Source organism: Neurospora tetrasperma (genome assembly GCF_000213175.1).
Source record: "Neurospora tetrasperma FGSC 2508 unplaced genomic scaffold NEUTE1scaffold_3, whole genome shotgun sequence".
NCBI classification, from domain to species: Eukaryota; Fungi; Ascomycota; class Sordariomycetes; order Sordariales; family Sordariaceae; genus Neurospora; species Neurospora tetrasperma.
The window spans coordinates 2,305,018-2,322,347 of NW_009799101.1; the positions used below are offsets into that span (position 1 = coordinate 2,305,018).

At 51.6% G+C, this 17,330-nt stretch overlaps 5 protein-coding genes across 5 annotated transcripts; 3 read left to right on the forward strand and 2 right to left on the reverse strand.

The window, feature by feature from the left end:
• Positions 1-596: 596 nt before the first annotated feature.
• On the reverse strand, positions 597-2,974 carry NEUTE1DRAFT_63000 (pH-response transcription factor pacC/RIM101; the record flags this gene model as incomplete). The annotated part of the gene is made up of 3 exons (XM_009852576.1): positions 597-2,218; positions 2,339-2,639; positions 2,695-2,974. 3 exons carry the CDS (start codon positions 2,872-2,874, stop codon positions 984-986), a joined length of 1,716 nt encoding a protein of 571 aa, XP_009850878.1.
• A 1,901-nt stretch (positions 2,975-4,875) lies between these two features.
• NEUTE1DRAFT_109976 (uncharacterized protein) lies at positions 4,876-5,840 on the forward strand (the record flags this gene model as incomplete). Its single annotated transcript, XM_009852577.1, has 4 exons — positions 4,876-4,897; positions 4,938-5,020; positions 5,074-5,332; positions 5,605-5,840. The coding sequence occupies 4 exons, from the start codon at positions 4,876-4,878 to the stop codon at positions 5,838-5,840; spliced, it is 600 nt and encodes a 199-aa protein (XP_009850879.1).
• Positions 5,841-7,644: 1,804 nt separating this feature from the next.
• On the reverse strand, positions 7,645-11,695 carry NEUTE1DRAFT_122147 (uncharacterized protein; the record flags this gene model as incomplete). The annotated part of the gene is made up of 4 exons (XM_009852578.1): positions 7,645-7,736; positions 7,972-9,621; positions 9,833-10,987; positions 11,215-11,695. 4 exons carry the CDS (start codon positions 11,693-11,695, stop codon positions 7,645-7,647), a joined length of 3,378 nt encoding a protein of 1,125 aa, XP_009850880.1.
• A 667-nt stretch (positions 11,696-12,362) lies between these two features.
• NEUTE1DRAFT_146314 (uncharacterized protein) lies at positions 12,363-13,344 on the forward strand (the record flags this gene model as incomplete). Its single annotated transcript, XM_009852579.1, has 2 exons — positions 12,363-12,815; positions 12,881-13,344. 2 exons carry the CDS (start codon positions 12,470-12,472, stop codon positions 13,342-13,344), a joined length of 810 nt encoding a protein of 269 aa, XP_009850881.1.
• Positions 13,345-14,294: 950 nt separating this feature from the next.
• Positions 14,295-14,834, forward strand: NEUTE1DRAFT_42519 (uncharacterized protein; the record flags this gene model as incomplete). Its single annotated transcript, XM_009852012.1, has 1 exon — positions 14,295-14,834. The coding sequence occupies one exon, from the start codon at positions 14,295-14,297 to the stop codon at positions 14,832-14,834; it is 540 nt and encodes a 179-aa protein (XP_009850314.1).
• Positions 14,835-17,330: the final 2,496 nt, after the last annotated feature.

Sequence of the window (17,330 nt, forward strand, 5' to 3'; positions counted from 1 at the left end):
AAAATAGCTTTGGGCATTGGTACCTAATCCCTCACCTCGAACATCAATGTGGATCATTATCGGTGCGGCATCACACCTTGATAGCTCACCTTATCCCTGGCACCTCCAATTTGTCGATGTTTGGTCGCCGCGAATGATTCGCAGCTGTTGATTTGCAAGCAATATCTGTTTCCTTTTCATCGATGATATCAATAAAGTTCCACCGTTAACTACGAGATGAAGAACAATAAATAGCAAGGGTGTTAAGCGGAACAAAGTACTCCGAGACTGAAAGTATCGGAAAATATAAAAGCAGGACTCAAAGGCACTTGACTTATACAATTTCGTCGAAATTGTATAACCGACAAAGTACAAACAATCGGGTAATATGGGGATCGGTTTGGTGTACAGCCTTCCATCAGTGGATGCTAATGAGATAACTTCGATTATATGCAACCCGGAGTTCGTACATTGTTAAGCTCTCTCATCGTAGCCGCTTTGCCGCCATTTTTCACCATCTCTCTGACGGATACCAAAAGCAACCATGAGGTCAGACACTCCCTCTAAGCCACCTCTCGGTCAGATTCCACACAAACTACACAAAGATGAACAAGTCGGGAAAGAGGGGAAGAGGTATCTTTGAAAGGTTTGCGTAGACCGCAGCAACTGGTAGCAAAGTATAATTACAGTCAAACAAAGCAAGCAGACTTCTTATTTTCCTTCTCCTGATATCCCATCCGTGCATACCCCCCAAAAAGCATGCACCCTTGACAGAGAAAACAACTAAACGTACGCGGCTAAAAGGCCTTCCTTCCTTCATTCGATCAAGGAAAAGTAGCACACGTAACCACGCATCCGAGTAAGAAACAATAGCCTGGCATAGTTAACCATTTGCCCTCCACACACAAGAAAGGAAAACACAGTTCAATTCCAACCATCACGCCTGTCAGCCTTTAACGCCCATCCAAGCCCCGATTCTCTTGTGCTTTCCTTACATAGGGAGCTTAGTTGATGCGAGGAAGAACTGGATAAAGAGGCTTCTCCGGTGCCGAAGGACCCGCCGCAGTCGGCTCATTCGGGCTCTTCTGCTGCTGCTGCTGCTGCTGCTGCTGGTTACGCTGCTGCTGGTTCCGATCCGACGACTCGAGCACCATTGGGTCGATCCTGCTAGTGTCGTCCTCATCAAACTCCTGCCTCTCCAGACGGGCGCGGATGCCTTGGCGAAGGTACTCAATGATGCGCATGTGCTGAAGCCAGTCGTCGTAGGTTTCGGGTCCGTTCACATCGCCCGTCTCCGAATCCTCCGATGGCGAGCTGACTGTGGCCTGCTCGCTGGCCTTGGGGGTGGGCGCACGGTCGGCCTCATCGGCAGCGCGGCGCGCGCTTTGCAGGACACCGCCTGAAAGGCGGCGCTCATTGTGGGTGAAGTTGGAGCCCAGACCCGAGGTCGAGGGGTAGGGGAGACCTGGTCGGCTGGGCAGAGTCGGGTAGGACACCGAGGGGGTAGAGCTGTGGCGAGAGGTGGGAGACAGGCTGGTGGAAGAGGTGCTTGGTGAGTGACCCGAAGTATACGACATGTTGCTAGGAGTGGGCGTAACAGCAGGGGTGCCGGCCGAGTGAGGAGAGGTGGCGCTAAGCGGGGAGGCGAGGGACGCGCCATGATACGGGTCGATGCTCGGGCGCGTTGCATACGTGGGCGAGTGGTGGCGCATATCCACAGCGGTGTTCTCGTAGACAGTCGCTTGCATTTGCTCAAGGAAGTGGTCCATTTGCTGGAGGTCCTCCTTGGTGCGAAGATTGGGCATGGGTGGGAGGTAGTAGTGCTGGGTGAGGGGATGGTGGGCGCTGGCCATGCCGAGAGTGTGAGGAGGCTGAGCCATGTACTCAGTAGCCAGACCTCCAGAGTGAAGCCCCAAGGGAGCATGGAGAGGCATCAGAGCGCGGCCAACCGACTCATAGGAGGTCGGGTTGATTTGACGGCGCTTAACACTGCCAAAGAAGTCATTCAGGTCATCAAACTGACGCTTCCGGGCGTCGAAGGGAGCAGCCTGGTGGCCGGTGAAGTCGTTACGCTGGCCGCCCATGGTCTGGGCTGGGTAGTACATGGGGGCGTGGTAGGGCTGGGATGCTGGGTACTGTGCGTGGTAGTAACTAGCCTGACCATTCTGGTGAGGCTGGCCAAAAGGGACTTGGTTAGTACCGCGCATATGGCCATTGTGATCATAGAAACCGGAGGGAGCTAGAGGCGAATTAGCCTCAAAGAGCATACAAGGGTGGCCCAGCACGAGGCCAAACTGAAGGAAACTGGTCTCCTAGATTTCCGGAAGACCAAATCGGAGCGTAGTGGTTATATACATACCCTTGTGAACTGGAGCCTGAGCTCTGTAAGCGCCATTCATGCCACCGTTTTGGTCCTGAGGAGAGCGACCCACCAGAACCGAGTCGTCGGCATGAGTCTTGACATGCTTCTTGAGATCCTGAGGGCGCTTGAAGCACTTGCCGCAGAAATCGCACTTGTGCGGCTTCAGGGGAACGTGAACACGGACATGCGAAGTAATATGATCGCGCTTCACCGTGGTGGTGCGGCACGAGTTCCACTGGCATGTGAGGTTAAGGTTGTTGGTGCTCTTGCGACCAACGTGCTTCTCGCAAATGTGTTCCTATTCATCATGTTAGGAAATCTCCACGTGGCGAGTCCCCAGAGTGTTGACATACGTAAAGCACCTCGGCGCTAGTGAAACGCTCATTGCACTCAGCCCATCGGCAGACAAGGCTCTCATCTTGAGCAGCAGCAGGGGCTGAAGAGTTGCTGGCGGTGGTGGGAGTGGTAGAGGGAGCGGGGGTGGTGCCGTTGGATGCAGAATTGGATGAGTTGGATGAAGCCTCAGGCTTCATGGCATTGGCAGCAGTTCCGTTGGCGGAAGCGGCAGGGGCAGTGGTGGGAGTGGCAGCGGTAGCAGGAGCCGGAGTGGGCGTTGTTTGGGCCGGGGCCGGGGCCGGGGCCGCATTGGCGCCGTTGACAGTGCCGTTTTCCTGGGCTGGTGTGGACGACATGGTTGCTGCTGTGTGACCGGATGGGGCGTATAAGTGGTATACCGAGGTACACACAAACCCAAGTACCGAGTACAACGGAGATCAGGTTATCCCGGGTGCCGATATCACCGAGTGTGTGGTCGACCGTTTTTCAGTGGTCGGTCCGGGTGCGGTTGGGCGACGTTGGACGAAAGCGCGACAATGTGCTACAATGTCGGTTGGCGCGTGATAGTGACAGCCGTCCGAGTCAAGATGCTGGGACAGTGACAGCCAGACGAGGGACTGGGACGTGGGAGGTGTTCAAGACGAGACCCCACCAAGAAAAGCCAAGAAAAAATTGCCGGCGACTCCAATAGGAAGTCAGCCTGGGTGGAAGCTGCTGATACAAATCGGTTATCGGTACCTGCAATTGGATGGGGTGCCAGTTGCAGTCGGTTGATGCGCGCGCAGGAAGAATCGCCAAAAAGCTCAGGTCGCCTGTTCGAAGTTGCAAGAGGAAAAAAAGACCCAACAAACACAAAGTCTTGATTGATTTAAGATGTTTGCAGAGGGAAAACACGTTGGATCAACAGGCGGGCCTTCACTGTCTTTATTCTGGCCTTGCTCCTTGGCGGTACTGGCAAAAAGACTTGGCAGCCTCTCTTGGCGGTCGCGGGCTCGGACGCCAAGCCTGCTCAGCCCGTCTAATTGGACCATACAATTAGGCGTGATCCGGCACAGGTACCCTCTGTTTGTGGTGCAATGTGGCGTGCCTTTGGTCGATGCAGAGGGGTCCCGGTGCGGACATGGAAGGCGCAACTGGGGTGGGATCACTGAAAGATGCCACACAGCACGCGCTGTCTAGCTCCGGCCAGCTTGAACCACAGGGATCGCGCCGCTCGGGGACACTAACAGCGCGACTTAAGTGCCAAGAGACGCCAAGTCCGTGCCAAGCCTTGGCATTACAGAAAATGGCTTGGCGATCCTCCACAGTCTCGTCTCCCCTCATTGCCCCCTTGGTGAAGTGGTCACACTTGTCGTTGACTCTTCACTGGCTCCTACGGCTGTCGCCTGTCTCGATTCGGCGCCATCCTGTTTCTCCTGCTTTGGGGCTTGCTTTGAATGCTCAAGATCGCTTGGGTAGACGGTTTTTCGATGCCGTCTGTCGACATCTATTCGATCCCATGACCAAATTCAAGGTAGGAAGTCCCTTTTGTGTTTTGGGCTGTTTTTGAGCGTGCATGTGCTTGTGGACTCCCACTCTCTTCATCGCGGTGGGTGGGTGGGTGGCTACAGGTGGGGCCGTTGAGCCATCGTCCGGCTGCTGGCTCGTGTGATTGGTCAACCCCGTCTGGTGAATTTTGTCCTCTTACCCATTTACCACCCCATTGACCCATTTCCACCCCCTCCCAATCATGGCCAGGAGTAGTGTACGGGGTAAAAGTCACCCGCGCATGAGGGCGGTGGGCACTCTTTGACTGCCAGACTGCAAAGGGAAAGGCCCCGCGGCCTGGTCATGGTCGGTTGACGGCGGATGAGGATGTCCGATTGTAGGTTTTCCGCCTCTGCGGATTGAAAGCCGCCGAGCTGTGTTCCGCAATCCACTGCCATCGGACGGGACCAATTGCCCGATAATTGACCAAGCCCAGCAAACTGCTTTCTGGGGATGGCTTTTCACAAGGGGCAGCAGGAAGGTGAACAAATGTTATTCAATGGCACAACGGCAGACAGTGGCATAGGTATTCCATCAGAAGCCAAAAGATCACGCTGAGAACTGCCAAGTCAGCCAAGGGCTTGGTCATTCTTGGTGTTCTTGGTCTTTACTTGGCCAACTTGGCGACTTGGTATCTCTCGGCAACCGCAATGTAGGGTAGTATGGATACAATGCATGACGGAAGGCAGGTACGTACGTACGGTGGAGGTATACACTAGAATAGCGGTTGTAGATGGCATATGCGACATCGACAACTGCCCCGTTTTCAACGTCGAGACAATCCATCTATGGCAAGCTCTAACCTTCCATCGAAGAGTAAGATGGTCCAATCATGGGATAGGTACAGTCCAACTGGTGGATGATCCAAGCCATCGTTCCAACACAACCAATCTGTCAACACCAAAGGGACATCGGCTGTCGACAGGGCCGGAGACCAGGACCATGCCAAGCGCTGCCATCCGCCAAGGTTGCTTTTCAGAACAGCCCCGGAACATCCTACCTATTTCCAGCGCCTAGAACTAATCTCCACGGCCCCGGGCCTCTCTAGCGACTCGACACCGGAGACGGTAGACACGTGCTCACCCCGACTGCAGTCGCAAAGCCGCGCCTGTCAAGCTTGGGACAAAGGTTCGTGATCTGGATTCTTCGCTAGTGGATTCGATATTTACACCTCTGCAGGCATTTAAAAGGTTAGCGCAATGAATTTGCAGGGGTGGCGACCAATGGTGGCGACCGGCTTATCCGGGTAACCAATGGTAGAGTAGAGGTATATCTGCTACCAGTTTCTGTAGCGAAATACTTTCTTATTAAAATGGGGGACTTCTGGCAGCCGGCTTTGAGCATGGGCAACCACATCATTCTCATCTTCTTTGCAATAATAAAAACTACGATGATAATAGAATTGGAACCTCCTTCCACCCTGAAGAAGAAAAACGCCCAATTAATGAGGGATGACCAGGTTTCTATTCACTCCCTCCGAACTTACACCAATTTATCCTACCTCGAAATTTCTGTAAAAACTGGCTTCACTTTCCGTCAAGTCCAAAAAACCTACGTTGGACCTCTCACTCTTCAAAAGAGAAAACCAAGAAAAAGCCTTCTCCAAATCCCTCAAAAGAACGCCCTAAGAAAGTAGATGAAATTAGATCAGAATTACCATTTCATCTCTTAGAGTAACTTTCCTCTTATCCTCCCCCCTTTACTTTCTACTAGAGATAAAGTATTGAGAAAGGCGCTTTATTCACTTAGTTTTAAAAGAAAAGCAAGAAGAAGAAGAATAAGGAGAATCAATACTAATAAAAGAGAAAGAATTAATTAATATCAAAAAATAAAGCGTCAGTGGCCTATACCTCGAAATTAGGAAGGTATTCTCATCTCTAATGAGACTTAGGCAACTAATAATCTGATATAGAAATAATGGGTCACTTTAGACGATGAAGACGATCCTAATAACTTCTCTTTAGCTAAGAGAAAGCCTTACAGATAGATACTCTAGGGATCCTTTGCTAGAGGAAAAAAAGAGCCTTATTTTCTTTGGGACAAAGAGTTTGGAGGTGTTACTACCTATAAGTATATCTTTTTCATTCTCCCAATAGTTACTACCTTTACCCAGGAATATCCAAAAGCCGGTATTATCTTCCAATAAAATAATACTCCTTCTCACAAAGCAAAAGCTACCCAAAGAGCTATTAAAGGGATGGAGATTAATTTCTTAAGTAAGAAAAAGGTTCCCTACTTATTCTCCGGATTTAGCACCAATTGAAAACGTTTAACCATAGATTAAATTACTCGTAGAGTTAAAATGCAATATTCAATTATTAACACCAAAGAAGCTCAGGGAGGCTATAATGCAGGCTTGGAATAATATTCCAGAAGAGTTTCTTTTAAAGTTGGCCCATTCAATACCGGAAAGGATGAGAAAGGTTATTGAGGCTAATAGTAATTCTATTGATTATTAGACTACAGAATATAAGGCATTTACTATAGTAAGAATCCTAGTTTATTGTCTGGGTTTAGCGCCTTGGCTGTAGCACGCTAACCTTTTAAATGCCTGCAGAGGTGTACACTACGCATTATGGGTACAGGCGTCCACCCGGCCATCCACCAGCGGAGCCTCCTCCGGCGCCTCTCCAATCTCTTACGCTCACATATTATTTGCTCTTTGTGGCTTAGGCTGATTCTTCGTTCTCATCGTCATGACCCAAGACTTTCTCGGTTGTGTCAAAATATATTGAGAGCGAGCAGTGCAAGTGACAGATTGCGTGTTCTGAACTTTGAAGGGTTGCGAGCACGCTGCCCACCATTGAAGCCACTCCCGTCCGTCCATCTTTAGCCACACGGTAGAAGACATCTTGGCGCCCAGCCTCCCATTGCAACACCAGGAACTTCTGGAAGAAAGGGAAAGCCGGATATGACAACAGGAAAAAGAGCTCTTGGCTTGCTTGTGACACTGCTTTATCACTGTTCACTGAGTCCTGCGAGCCGCCCGCCCAGGAAAGCCAAGAACTCCAAGCTTCCCAGAGAGTGTCCAAGGAAACACAAGACAACCAAGAAAACACACAAGACAGCCAAGACGACCAAGACAGACGTCCCAAGGCTTTTCCAACACTATTACAAGAATTACCAAGAACACCAAGAGGACCAAGAAGACCAAGAACAAGTTGGTATGAGGCGGAGCCTTGCTTGGCTTGTGTATACATAGTGAAGAGAAACCGAAAGGGGTGCAAGTCGGAGTCCATCGGTGACGGAATCGGTATTCGCAGAACGAAGAGGCCCAATGAACGTATATTTATTATTATCACATACACATACACTAGTAAGGTCAGAAACCCCGTGGAGAGGTCTCTACTGTTCAGTTGATTGGCTGTGTATGGTATTTTAGTTCACAGTCATCCGATGTTCAAGAGACCCACAGAAGTTCAAAGGCAACTTGGCTCGTATCAGGAAAGGAGGGTAGGGGAGCGTGAGGGATACGGATGGTAAGTAAAGAAGGAGGGTAGAGTGAAGAAAGTGTCGGCCCATATGCTAAGTGCTACGATACTTATAAGTATGATGCCAACATGACAATCACCCTTACATACCAGAGCCCTCACTACAGTGTATCACCCAGCAGTGGAATCCCCTTTATGTAACCGACCCGTTTTACCTTCTCTCCCTTTAGCCTTCCTTCCTTCCTTCCTCCCTCCCTCATTCCCTCCCTCCAGCCTCCACCTCCCCACTCATCTACCGATACCTCAACTCCGGATTCGCCCTAAAGTTACACTTACACCTACACTCTGGCACCGGACACTCCTGATGCCTAGCGAACCACTCCCTAGCATGATCTAAATGCAGGACATGCTCACACTGCAAGCAAAATGTCGGAAACCTCGCCGCCATTTTATTCGTCATGTCCACCGCCGACATCTGATGATGATCATCGCCTCCGTGATGAAGACTACCCATTGTCCCACCTGCTTGGATTCCTGCTCCTCCTCCGTAACCACCTCCCGCAGCTGTACCTGATCCTCCTGGGCCTCCTCTACCCATCGTCCCCGTCCCTTCCGTACCGCCAGAGCCCGATAAGTCACTGCGCGGCATGCCGACGATTTCTAGACAGACGACGCACCGCGGCAGGTGACGCTTGCAGTTCGGACAGGAGATGCCCGCTTGTACCATCTTCTCCGTGAAGGGGTTCTTACTGCTTTGCGCCGCCGCAGCCGCCGGCGGGAGCTGCAGGGCGTCGGGCGGAGGAGGCGGGGGAGGAATCGGGATGTTGGGCGTGGTTACGCCTCCGCCACCACTACCCGAGGTTCCAGATATTGGTTGTTGCTGCGCTGCAGCCGCTGCGGCCGCGGTGGCTTGGGCTTGGGCTTGGGCTTGTTGGGCGGCAGCGTGTTGGACCATAAAGCTTGGTATAGACGGGGAGGCGTTTCCAGGTAAGTGGCCGTTAGTGTTGGAGCTGTTGGAGGAGCTATTGTTGTGAGTGTGGAGACTCGTCGAGGCATCGCAGTAGACGCAGCGCAGGGCGATCTGACGACCTGGAGGCCTGAGAGTCGGGCGACCTTGGTGCTTGCTCCGCTTGGTTGACTCGACGTCAAACTTGGCGCGGAGGAAGAAGGCGTGGTGCCGCTGAAGGTAGGCGCGGTAGGCGGTGCGGAAGGCCGCGGCGCGCACATCGTCGACGAAGCGCGGTGAGCAGATGGATAGCGCGAGCGTAGCGGTCTGGAAGTCACCGAACTTGGATACGTAGCGGGCGAGGATGTCGACGAGGGGGTCCGTGATGCCGGTCAACACGATTCCTTCGATGTTGCCGGCCTCCATGGCTGCTTCGGTTTCGGCGCGGAGCCAAACTGTCAGGGCGTCGTCGGGGAGATAGCGCACGGCGACGTACACGCGATCTCGGAGAGGGAGAGAGCGTTGGTTGGCAATGGTCAGCCAGTCACCCGTGGCGATAATGGATGAGATTGCGCGCAAATAGGGGTCGGTTTTGGAGGCCACGCGTTCGTCAAAGTCGAGCGCTTCCTTGACAGCGTTGTTCTTGTTCATTCTGTCTCCCTCTTGCGTGACGTTTCCTACGAGCTGCAGTGCGAGAGAGACAAAGAGGAGTTCAGGATGATCGGTGCTGGCTTGCTTGAGGACTTGCACAGCGCCCCTAGTATCGCCTCTGAAGAGGGCTTGAGCAGCCGCCATTGTGTGCCATACTGAGGCGTCTTTGCTCAGGCTGGAGGTAGATTGTCCATCGATCAAATCTGCATCATAGTTTCGACCCCATTTGCACATCTCGAGACACATTTCGCGATGGTGGGGACGCTTCGTATCGACGCCGTCAAACTTTGGGAGCCCCAATTTCTTGTTGATGGCGTTCAAGCAACGCTCCCAACCAGCTTGGTCAGGAGCATGTGAGTGGTCTGATAGCCTTGCTTGAGGTTTGCTCCCTATTTCCGTGTCAAAGTAGTGATAAGCAGAGAGAAGTATAAATTAGGACTTACCAAGATCGTTTGTCCACAATGTGTACACTCCCATATAGCTCAAATCAAGAGGATGAGACATCATCCCGCCATCTGAAGCTGCTTCGTCGGCTCCTGTCGCAGACACGACTCCGTTAGAAACCCAGCAGCGTTGGCTTGGGGCTGAGAATGAATTTACCTGTAATCCAAGCCCACATATCTTGAAGCCATGGGTCATCGGCTACGATCTGCTGGTTTCTTCTATAGTTGAATAGATACCCTTCCTTTGCACGGAAGATCATGGTATGGTCGAGAATCACTTGTGCCTCTCTAGGAAAGTTGCTTCGATCCATGAGTTTCATTAGCAAGTTCTCATGGCGCTCCAATTGTCCTAACGGTTCACCTCGCGTGTTCAAGCCGTTTGGTGACCTTCCTCCGACCGTCATCCTCAGGGCCGCCAACTTCTCGGCAATCGGCGCGGTCGTAGAATACCCCTCGGGGAACTTCAAATCGCTAATCCTGTTAAAACCGTCCGGGCCTATCAGGTCAGTGTACACGTCCGACTGCATGGCGTCTTCAACAACCGCAGTAAGGTTTGCCTTGTCTGGCCCGAATAGCTGCTTATTTGCCAACGCCTTCTCGGTCAAGAAGGGTCCCAGGATTTCCTGCGTTTGAGGAATCTCGAAGTCCATGGTTTGATGATAAGATATCCTTTCTAGAACATTGTGAGTTTTTTGTTCGCCCGGGAGCCAAGGGTAGGACGAATCTTCAGGTGGTTCTTTACCTTCCAGTCCTCGGTGGGGTGCTTGCCACGGGATAAGCTTAAACGGGTACTCGGACGTAAAGGACGGTTTCTCCAATACATCGAAATTGCCATTTTTCCTCAAGACAAGCATTCTGGCTTGGGCAATGGGTGAAGGCATTGTGATCCAGTCAAAGGAGACAATTTTCTCGTGCTTGTGGCGGGTGTTGTCCAGATAGAAAGGGTCCATCTCGTACGATCTGGCTACCTCGAGTAGCTCCGGGCTGTTCTCAAACTGGTCACTAGGCTCCACATATTCATGTCTCGTGTCCAAGATTCGGAGCTGGCCGGCCCGTGATAGCACGCCTAGCATACCGGGCTTGTCTCGACAAAAACGAATGGAACGGATGTAGGAGGTGTTGGTGTCCTGGGCCGGATCCTGAGTAAGGACGCGCACCGCTTTTTCCAGACGCAAGGCTCCGCCCCAGGGTAAGTCGTCGTCCTTAACGGCCTCGTTGTACGAGGGCCTTGCAACCTGGCGGTGGGTTGCACGTCGGTCCCAAACCATGACACCCGGCTGGTCCAAGGCCGAGGAGGCAAAGTAATTCTGGTCTGCGTAGTCAATAGCAAGGTTGTTGCAACATTTGGTGGGGAAATGAACGACCGAGCTGTGGCTTTGTTCTGGAAGACAGGTCAGCTCGCACTTTGTGAAAAGAAGGCTTGACTGTGAACTCGGACGCTACCTCTTAGATCATGTATCCGGAGACCCTGGCCCTTGATACCGGCCACGAGGACATTGGGGTTGTCCTCGAAGAACCTAACGCTGGATACTGACACACTGGGCTCAAGACGATCTATGGGATCGGTAAAGGGTACTACACTGCTGAACCCATGCGCGTTGGTATCCATGGTCGATAGCCGGTTGACGTCCCAAATGTAAAGGCAGTTATCACTTCTCACTCTGTCCAGGGCAACAGCAAGCTTTCCAGCGGTACTAAAGGCGACAGCTTGACAGGTACGGGACATTTTGAGATTGAGATCCAAGACTGCGTTTGAGTTGTCGTCGACGCGCAAGATATTGACAACGCCGGTCGAGGTGCCCACGGCGACCAGGCCGGGCACGGAGGGGGACCAGTCAAAGGTGGTGAGAGGGGGTAGTTCGTCATATTTGCCGAGCGTCCTCGACTCGAATTTGCCTTTCCGGGCGAAGCCTGTCGGCTCATGGAGCTGCACAACGTGGTGCTGGAGGTTGATGTGAAGAAAGAGGTCGCGCCCCGCGTTCGGGGACCACCTGATGAGACCCGGCTCTGGGCGATCCATCCTGGCGAGTTGGCGTGATGTCGTTGTGCCCTGGTTAGTATAAAGTTATGTGATGGAGTAAGATGATGTAGAAGGGCCCTTCATTCGCTACCGCGGCTTCAAGTGAGAGCTTAAGTACTTATGATGAGAAGATGAATTTGTTGAGCAGGTACTTAGTACTGTAGGTTAGGAGATCCAAACGCTCCTCAGCGCTCCTTCTCGGCCAGATGACCTTTGATCGCCCGTGCTTCATGAATCCCGCTCCGAAGAGGTAAAGATATCAACTATCAAAACCATGCTCATGAAAGTTCATGAAGAGTAAAGAAATCGATCAAACTACCGTTTGACTACAGCTTCATGCTGTGGTTGTTGAAGGCGGACGTAGGGAAGGGAGACGAGACTTTCCATGATAGAGGAAACCTGAAGCCGCGCTGCCGTGTTGGCTGCCCGGTTGGAGACTTGAAAGTCCCGTTTACTGATGGGTGCTACCTAACCCTAACCCAAATCACAAACTGCACTCTGTCACCTACCATACATAGTAGGTATGTGTGTATTGCAGTGAGCCAGCGCCCCCTGCAGGCCGATAGCAGGGGCTGCAGGGGTTTCACTGGCAGCTCTTTGCTCCCGTCCATTCTTTCGGCGAGGCTCCACTTAATTTTCTCGAATTGAAAGAAACACAAGACGAACCATCGCGACAACGACCCATTGCCCGTTCCAGATTGCACCTTACCGCCGCCACCATCACCAAAGAAATCATTCTATCTTCTGAACATATCACCCCAGCGCGCCGCAGAAATGGGAAAGCGATCGTATGAAGAGGCCGAGGGGTCGAACGCCGATGGCCAGGAGCAAAACCAGCCCCAGAAAAGAAACAGAAACCCGCACAACAGGTTCAACCCCAAGAACATTGCAAAGCGCCAGAAGACCACCCAGAAGATCAACGATGGCAACCTTAGTCAGATCAAGAAGCGTGTCAGAGCAATTGAGCGCCTTCTCGAACACAAGAACGAAAAGCTGCCTGCCAATGTCAGGAACGACCTCGAGCGCGAACTGCAAGCCCACAAGCAGAGGATTGCCGACGAGAGTGACAGGAAGTTGAGAAGCAAGATGATCAGCAAGTACCATATGGTCAGGTTCTTTGGTATGTGGTCCAAGTTTTGGAGGCCTGCACGTATCGCATCGCTGACCCAGACCTTCACGAAACAGAGCGCAAGAAGGCCATGCGCCTCGCAAAGCAGCTGATGAAGCAACTCGACGAAACCAAAGACGAAGCCGAGATCGCCAGGCTAAAAGCCGACCTCCACATTGCCGAGGTCGACCTCGATTATGCTCTCTACCACCCTCACATGGAGACCTACATCAGCTTGTACCCCAAGCCCAAGGACGAAGCCGCAGAGAAGGACGAGAAGAGTTCAGCCGCACACCACCTTCACTCCTCAAGACCCCCAATGTGGACCACCATCGAAAAGGCCCGCCAAGAGGGTAAGAGCGCTCTGGAGAAGATTCGCGACAGACGACCGGAACGCGACTTTTCGAAACCCACTTCCAAAAAGACAGCCAATAAGTCTTCGTCACAGAGCGAGGAGCGCCCAGCCAAGGGCAAATACGGCAAGACGGAGGAGGAGAGCGCGAGCGAGAGCGACGACGGAGGCTTCTTCGAGGAGGACTAGGATATATTCAATACCTGGCCTGCGAAGGCTGGGCTAACTTATGATACCCATTTACGATTACCACAAACATGCCTTCAGCTCAACAGGTCCCTGCACGAGTTCGTTCCGATCAGTTACACAACCCAGGATTAGCTTCAAGTGGCTGACAACCCTTGCTTCTCTCCAACCCCGAACTTCAGCACCATATCAAGTATTGTGTCGGTCTCCGAGAAACTCGCCGATAGAAAGCCCGACAACTTGCCGCGCCACTGTTGTGTTCTGCAGAGGGTATATACTAGTGTTTGATGTAAAGAATTCTTGAGCCTTCCGAGTTTCCCCCCTTTCTGTTCCCTATAAGACTGAATCAGCCCGTGTTCTCTACTGTCTTGTCTGTGGAAGAGCTGTCTAAGCCAGCCTTGTTGTCTACGTTGGACATCAAACATCATGAAGCAAGCCTTGGCCATGCTTTGGGCCCTCGCGGCTTTGTCTCTTGCTGACCATGCCACCACGACTTCGACTATCGAAGACGTACATAATCATCAGAACTGCACAACAACGGTCTTCACTACCCTTACTCCAAATCCAAGGCAATTAACCCTTTGCTGATGCCCCCTCCCTCCCCCCCCCCCCTTTTTTTTTTTTTTTGTTTTTTCTCTCTCTCTCTCTTCCCAACCACCTTTATGGCCATACTTTAGTTCATGGGGCTAACTTGTTCTGATGCATCCAGTAACCAGACATCCTACACCACGTCCACAATAACAATCACTATCACGGCCATGCTGTCCATCACTGGAAAGTCAACAAGCGCCGAATCATCTGCCCAAAACCAGCCTCGATGGGCACATAACCACTCGGATCTCCCAAGCCATCCGTCCACGTCAACCGAAATTCCCTACCCAACCACCAACAACACCATTTCAATATCATCCAACACAACTCATCCCTATCTCACCTCGTTAATCTGCCACACGATGATCATCAAAACCACCCTTCCCCCATCCACAATAACAACAACTTCAACCCTCACAGTCACCACAACGTCCATCACTACCCCAACCCCTTCCGCCTCCTGCACTCCCGGCACCTGCGGCACCTACACATTCACCCCCTGCCCTTCCGCCCCCTTGGGTGATTGTCTCTGCGGCCTCGACCCGGACGGCCAAGCCTTCTGCTCGCTAGATGACTGGTGCCAGAACGAGATCGGCTGCGATACCAACGCCGAGTGCCTGACGCCAGCATCAGGGCAGACCGGGGAAGGTTTCAGGTGCCTGGTGGGCAGTTGTTGCGACAACGAGGTGGCGGATGATGGTCAGGGAGGAGGGGGTGTGGTGAAAAGGAAGGGGAAGTGTGTCAAAGAGAGGGGGGCGGGTTGTTTGAATGAGGTCGTCGAGGCGGGGTTGAGGTTGAGGGGGTTAGGGGTCTATGGGATGTCGAGGATGGGGAGATTGAGCAGGATGGCGGACAAGGTTGGAGGAGTGAGAGGGTTGAGTAATGGTGGGGGGAGGTGGTGAGGAGTTGTTGTGCCCATAGAAGGCGTGGGAGGCTAGGTGGCTTCTCAAGAGGCAAAAGCTACAATTTTGGTGCAAGGTATCACCAGGGCAAGATTATAAGTCAAGTGATAGAGAGGGTGACCTAAACCCCCAAAGCCATTCTCATTAACAACGAAGTCCAGAATGCGTAGAGGCTTCGTACAGTACCAGGTATCTGCCACCGCTCCTGCCTTCGCTGGCGCCCAGCCGACCCCCTTTCTTCCAAATGTCGAAACGACTTGAACTCTCCACCCCGCGCCGCCGCCGGAGAATCTGAACCTGGCCCAAATATATCAACGGGTATATAAGGCCCGGTACATAGCCCTCTACCACAACGGGCCGGCACTGTGGTCTGATCTTATGGCTTAGTGGTTCCCGTTGATCGAAATATTGCCGGTGAGCGTGGCGCCCCGAATTCCAGTTTCCGTAGGTTGACAGTTGGTGCATGGTGGTCCGTTCTCCTAGGCCTCCTGGGCGACTGAACTTTTTACTCCTTCTCTCTTCGATTGGAGAAACAAATGATGATGAATTCGGGTATCAGTGATATGGGTTTATGTTCTTGATGTTGAGGGGTGGGAAAGGGTGTGTGGTTTTGCGCGACGCGGGAGGTAAATCGATGAAATTTTTCTATGATGCTTTTTGGCTATGCCTTCTACTCGTAATAAGCATTGATCCTTTTCCAACCTCAAATACCTCCTCTATCATGGTATACCTTCTAACTCTTCTTCCCTGCCCGAACCACCAAAAAGCCGCTTTACAACTCCCATTCCATCACTCTGCCCCATATGTTCCGGAAAAAGCCTCCCTCCTTTATCGCAGAGTCCTCCCACTCCACAACTCTCCTTCGAATCTGAATTTCGATTCCCGTGACTCTCAGCTCAAAGAACACCACAGCCACCTGCATCACAATGGGAACAGAGCGTTTTGCCATCTTCGACAGAGTTCGTGCAGAGGCATGACCTGTTGGCGTGAGCGCACAGCTTCATTTTGATGGCGTTGGGAGGAGTCTGTGGTGTGTAACTTTTTGAGAAGAAGATGGCGGCAGGTTGTTTTCTGATTTCTGCTTCTCTCTTTGTGATCGTGAGTGCAACTGTATGACTTGTTCGTTCTGGAAATGTGGTTGATGAATGCTGATCTGAATGGTTTGGACTGGACTAAACTGGAAAACGGTGGGAGACTGCGGGTAGTCCTTGGCTTTATATCTTTCTTCATGTCTCCCACAAGGAGTGTTGGCTATTACTATCATTTCAATGGGTAACCATATTCTCTCATGGTCTTTTACTTTTGAGTTTGTTTATCATCTTACTCGTTGGGCGACGGGCGGAGCGCCGAAAGATGAGTTGGCTGGATTGGTTAGCTGATTGGTCTGCGTTGATGAGCGTGTATTATTGCTGTTGATTTTCCATTGCCAACTTTTCTATCTCATATATCGACAAAACGCGATTTTCTCTTTCGGTGCCGAACTGCGATTTGGCGATGTTTGTGGTTTTCTTCATCTTCTCTAGCATGTGAGGGTTGGCATTCACTTTGCGGGCATCAAAGAGTTGGCACACTTGCCCGTCTAGGAGGCACATCAATTGGGGCAAGTTTGTGGAAGTTTGTCAAACAAACGGTGGAACTTCTTCGGCTACCTGCGCCAATGTCTCCCAAGTCCACCAAGTTTTTGTTGGCAACATGAACTCGACAATGCTACTTAACGAAACACCCAAGATCCGAACTCGCTCGGAAGTGGAATATAATTCTATACATTAACATATCCTCAAGAAACTCCATATCTTTTGTGGATTGTCGTTTAAAGATGTAGATACGGCGTGTACCGGTCTCGATCTTCTTCACGTGTTGACCTGTTCGTTAGGGGGTTAACCGGTGAATGTGGATGAAGAGAGGAGCGCACTTGTTTGACTGCTGTAGTACGAGTGTATACAGTTGCCCATTTTGATACTGAAGATTCGAATGTCCGATGACAGTAATCCCGGATTTGTCTCTCCTTCGTTGGTTTGTTTCCTCTGAGAGTGTTGGCTTACTTTCGAATCCCCACCTAGTTATTTTCCGATCTCTACCCATGTTTTTCTGTCAAAAGCCCGTGCAGTGCCTGAGACACTTACTTTGTTACTTGGCTACCATTCTTACGTTTGATGATTGCCATGGACAAGTTCACAGTATACAAAGCCTGAGTTGACCGTGCACTGGAATTTGATAGGCGTGTTTTAAGTTGCCCGTCGCATCAACTGCGCCGGTTTACAAGTGTCATAACATATCAAAGGCTACGTCTACATATTCTTTCTTGCATGTATGAGCAAGGAGCACTTGTAGCAAATCCTACCCATTGAAGACCGGCAAACGACCTGGTTCTGCTGCGTGGCATGACAATACACATTCAGCCTTACGCGGCCCGGGCCGACTACTAGTAGAGGTGATATGCCACCCGGTAAAAGTAGAACGCATACTCACCATTAGAACACGCATAATAGCTCTCTT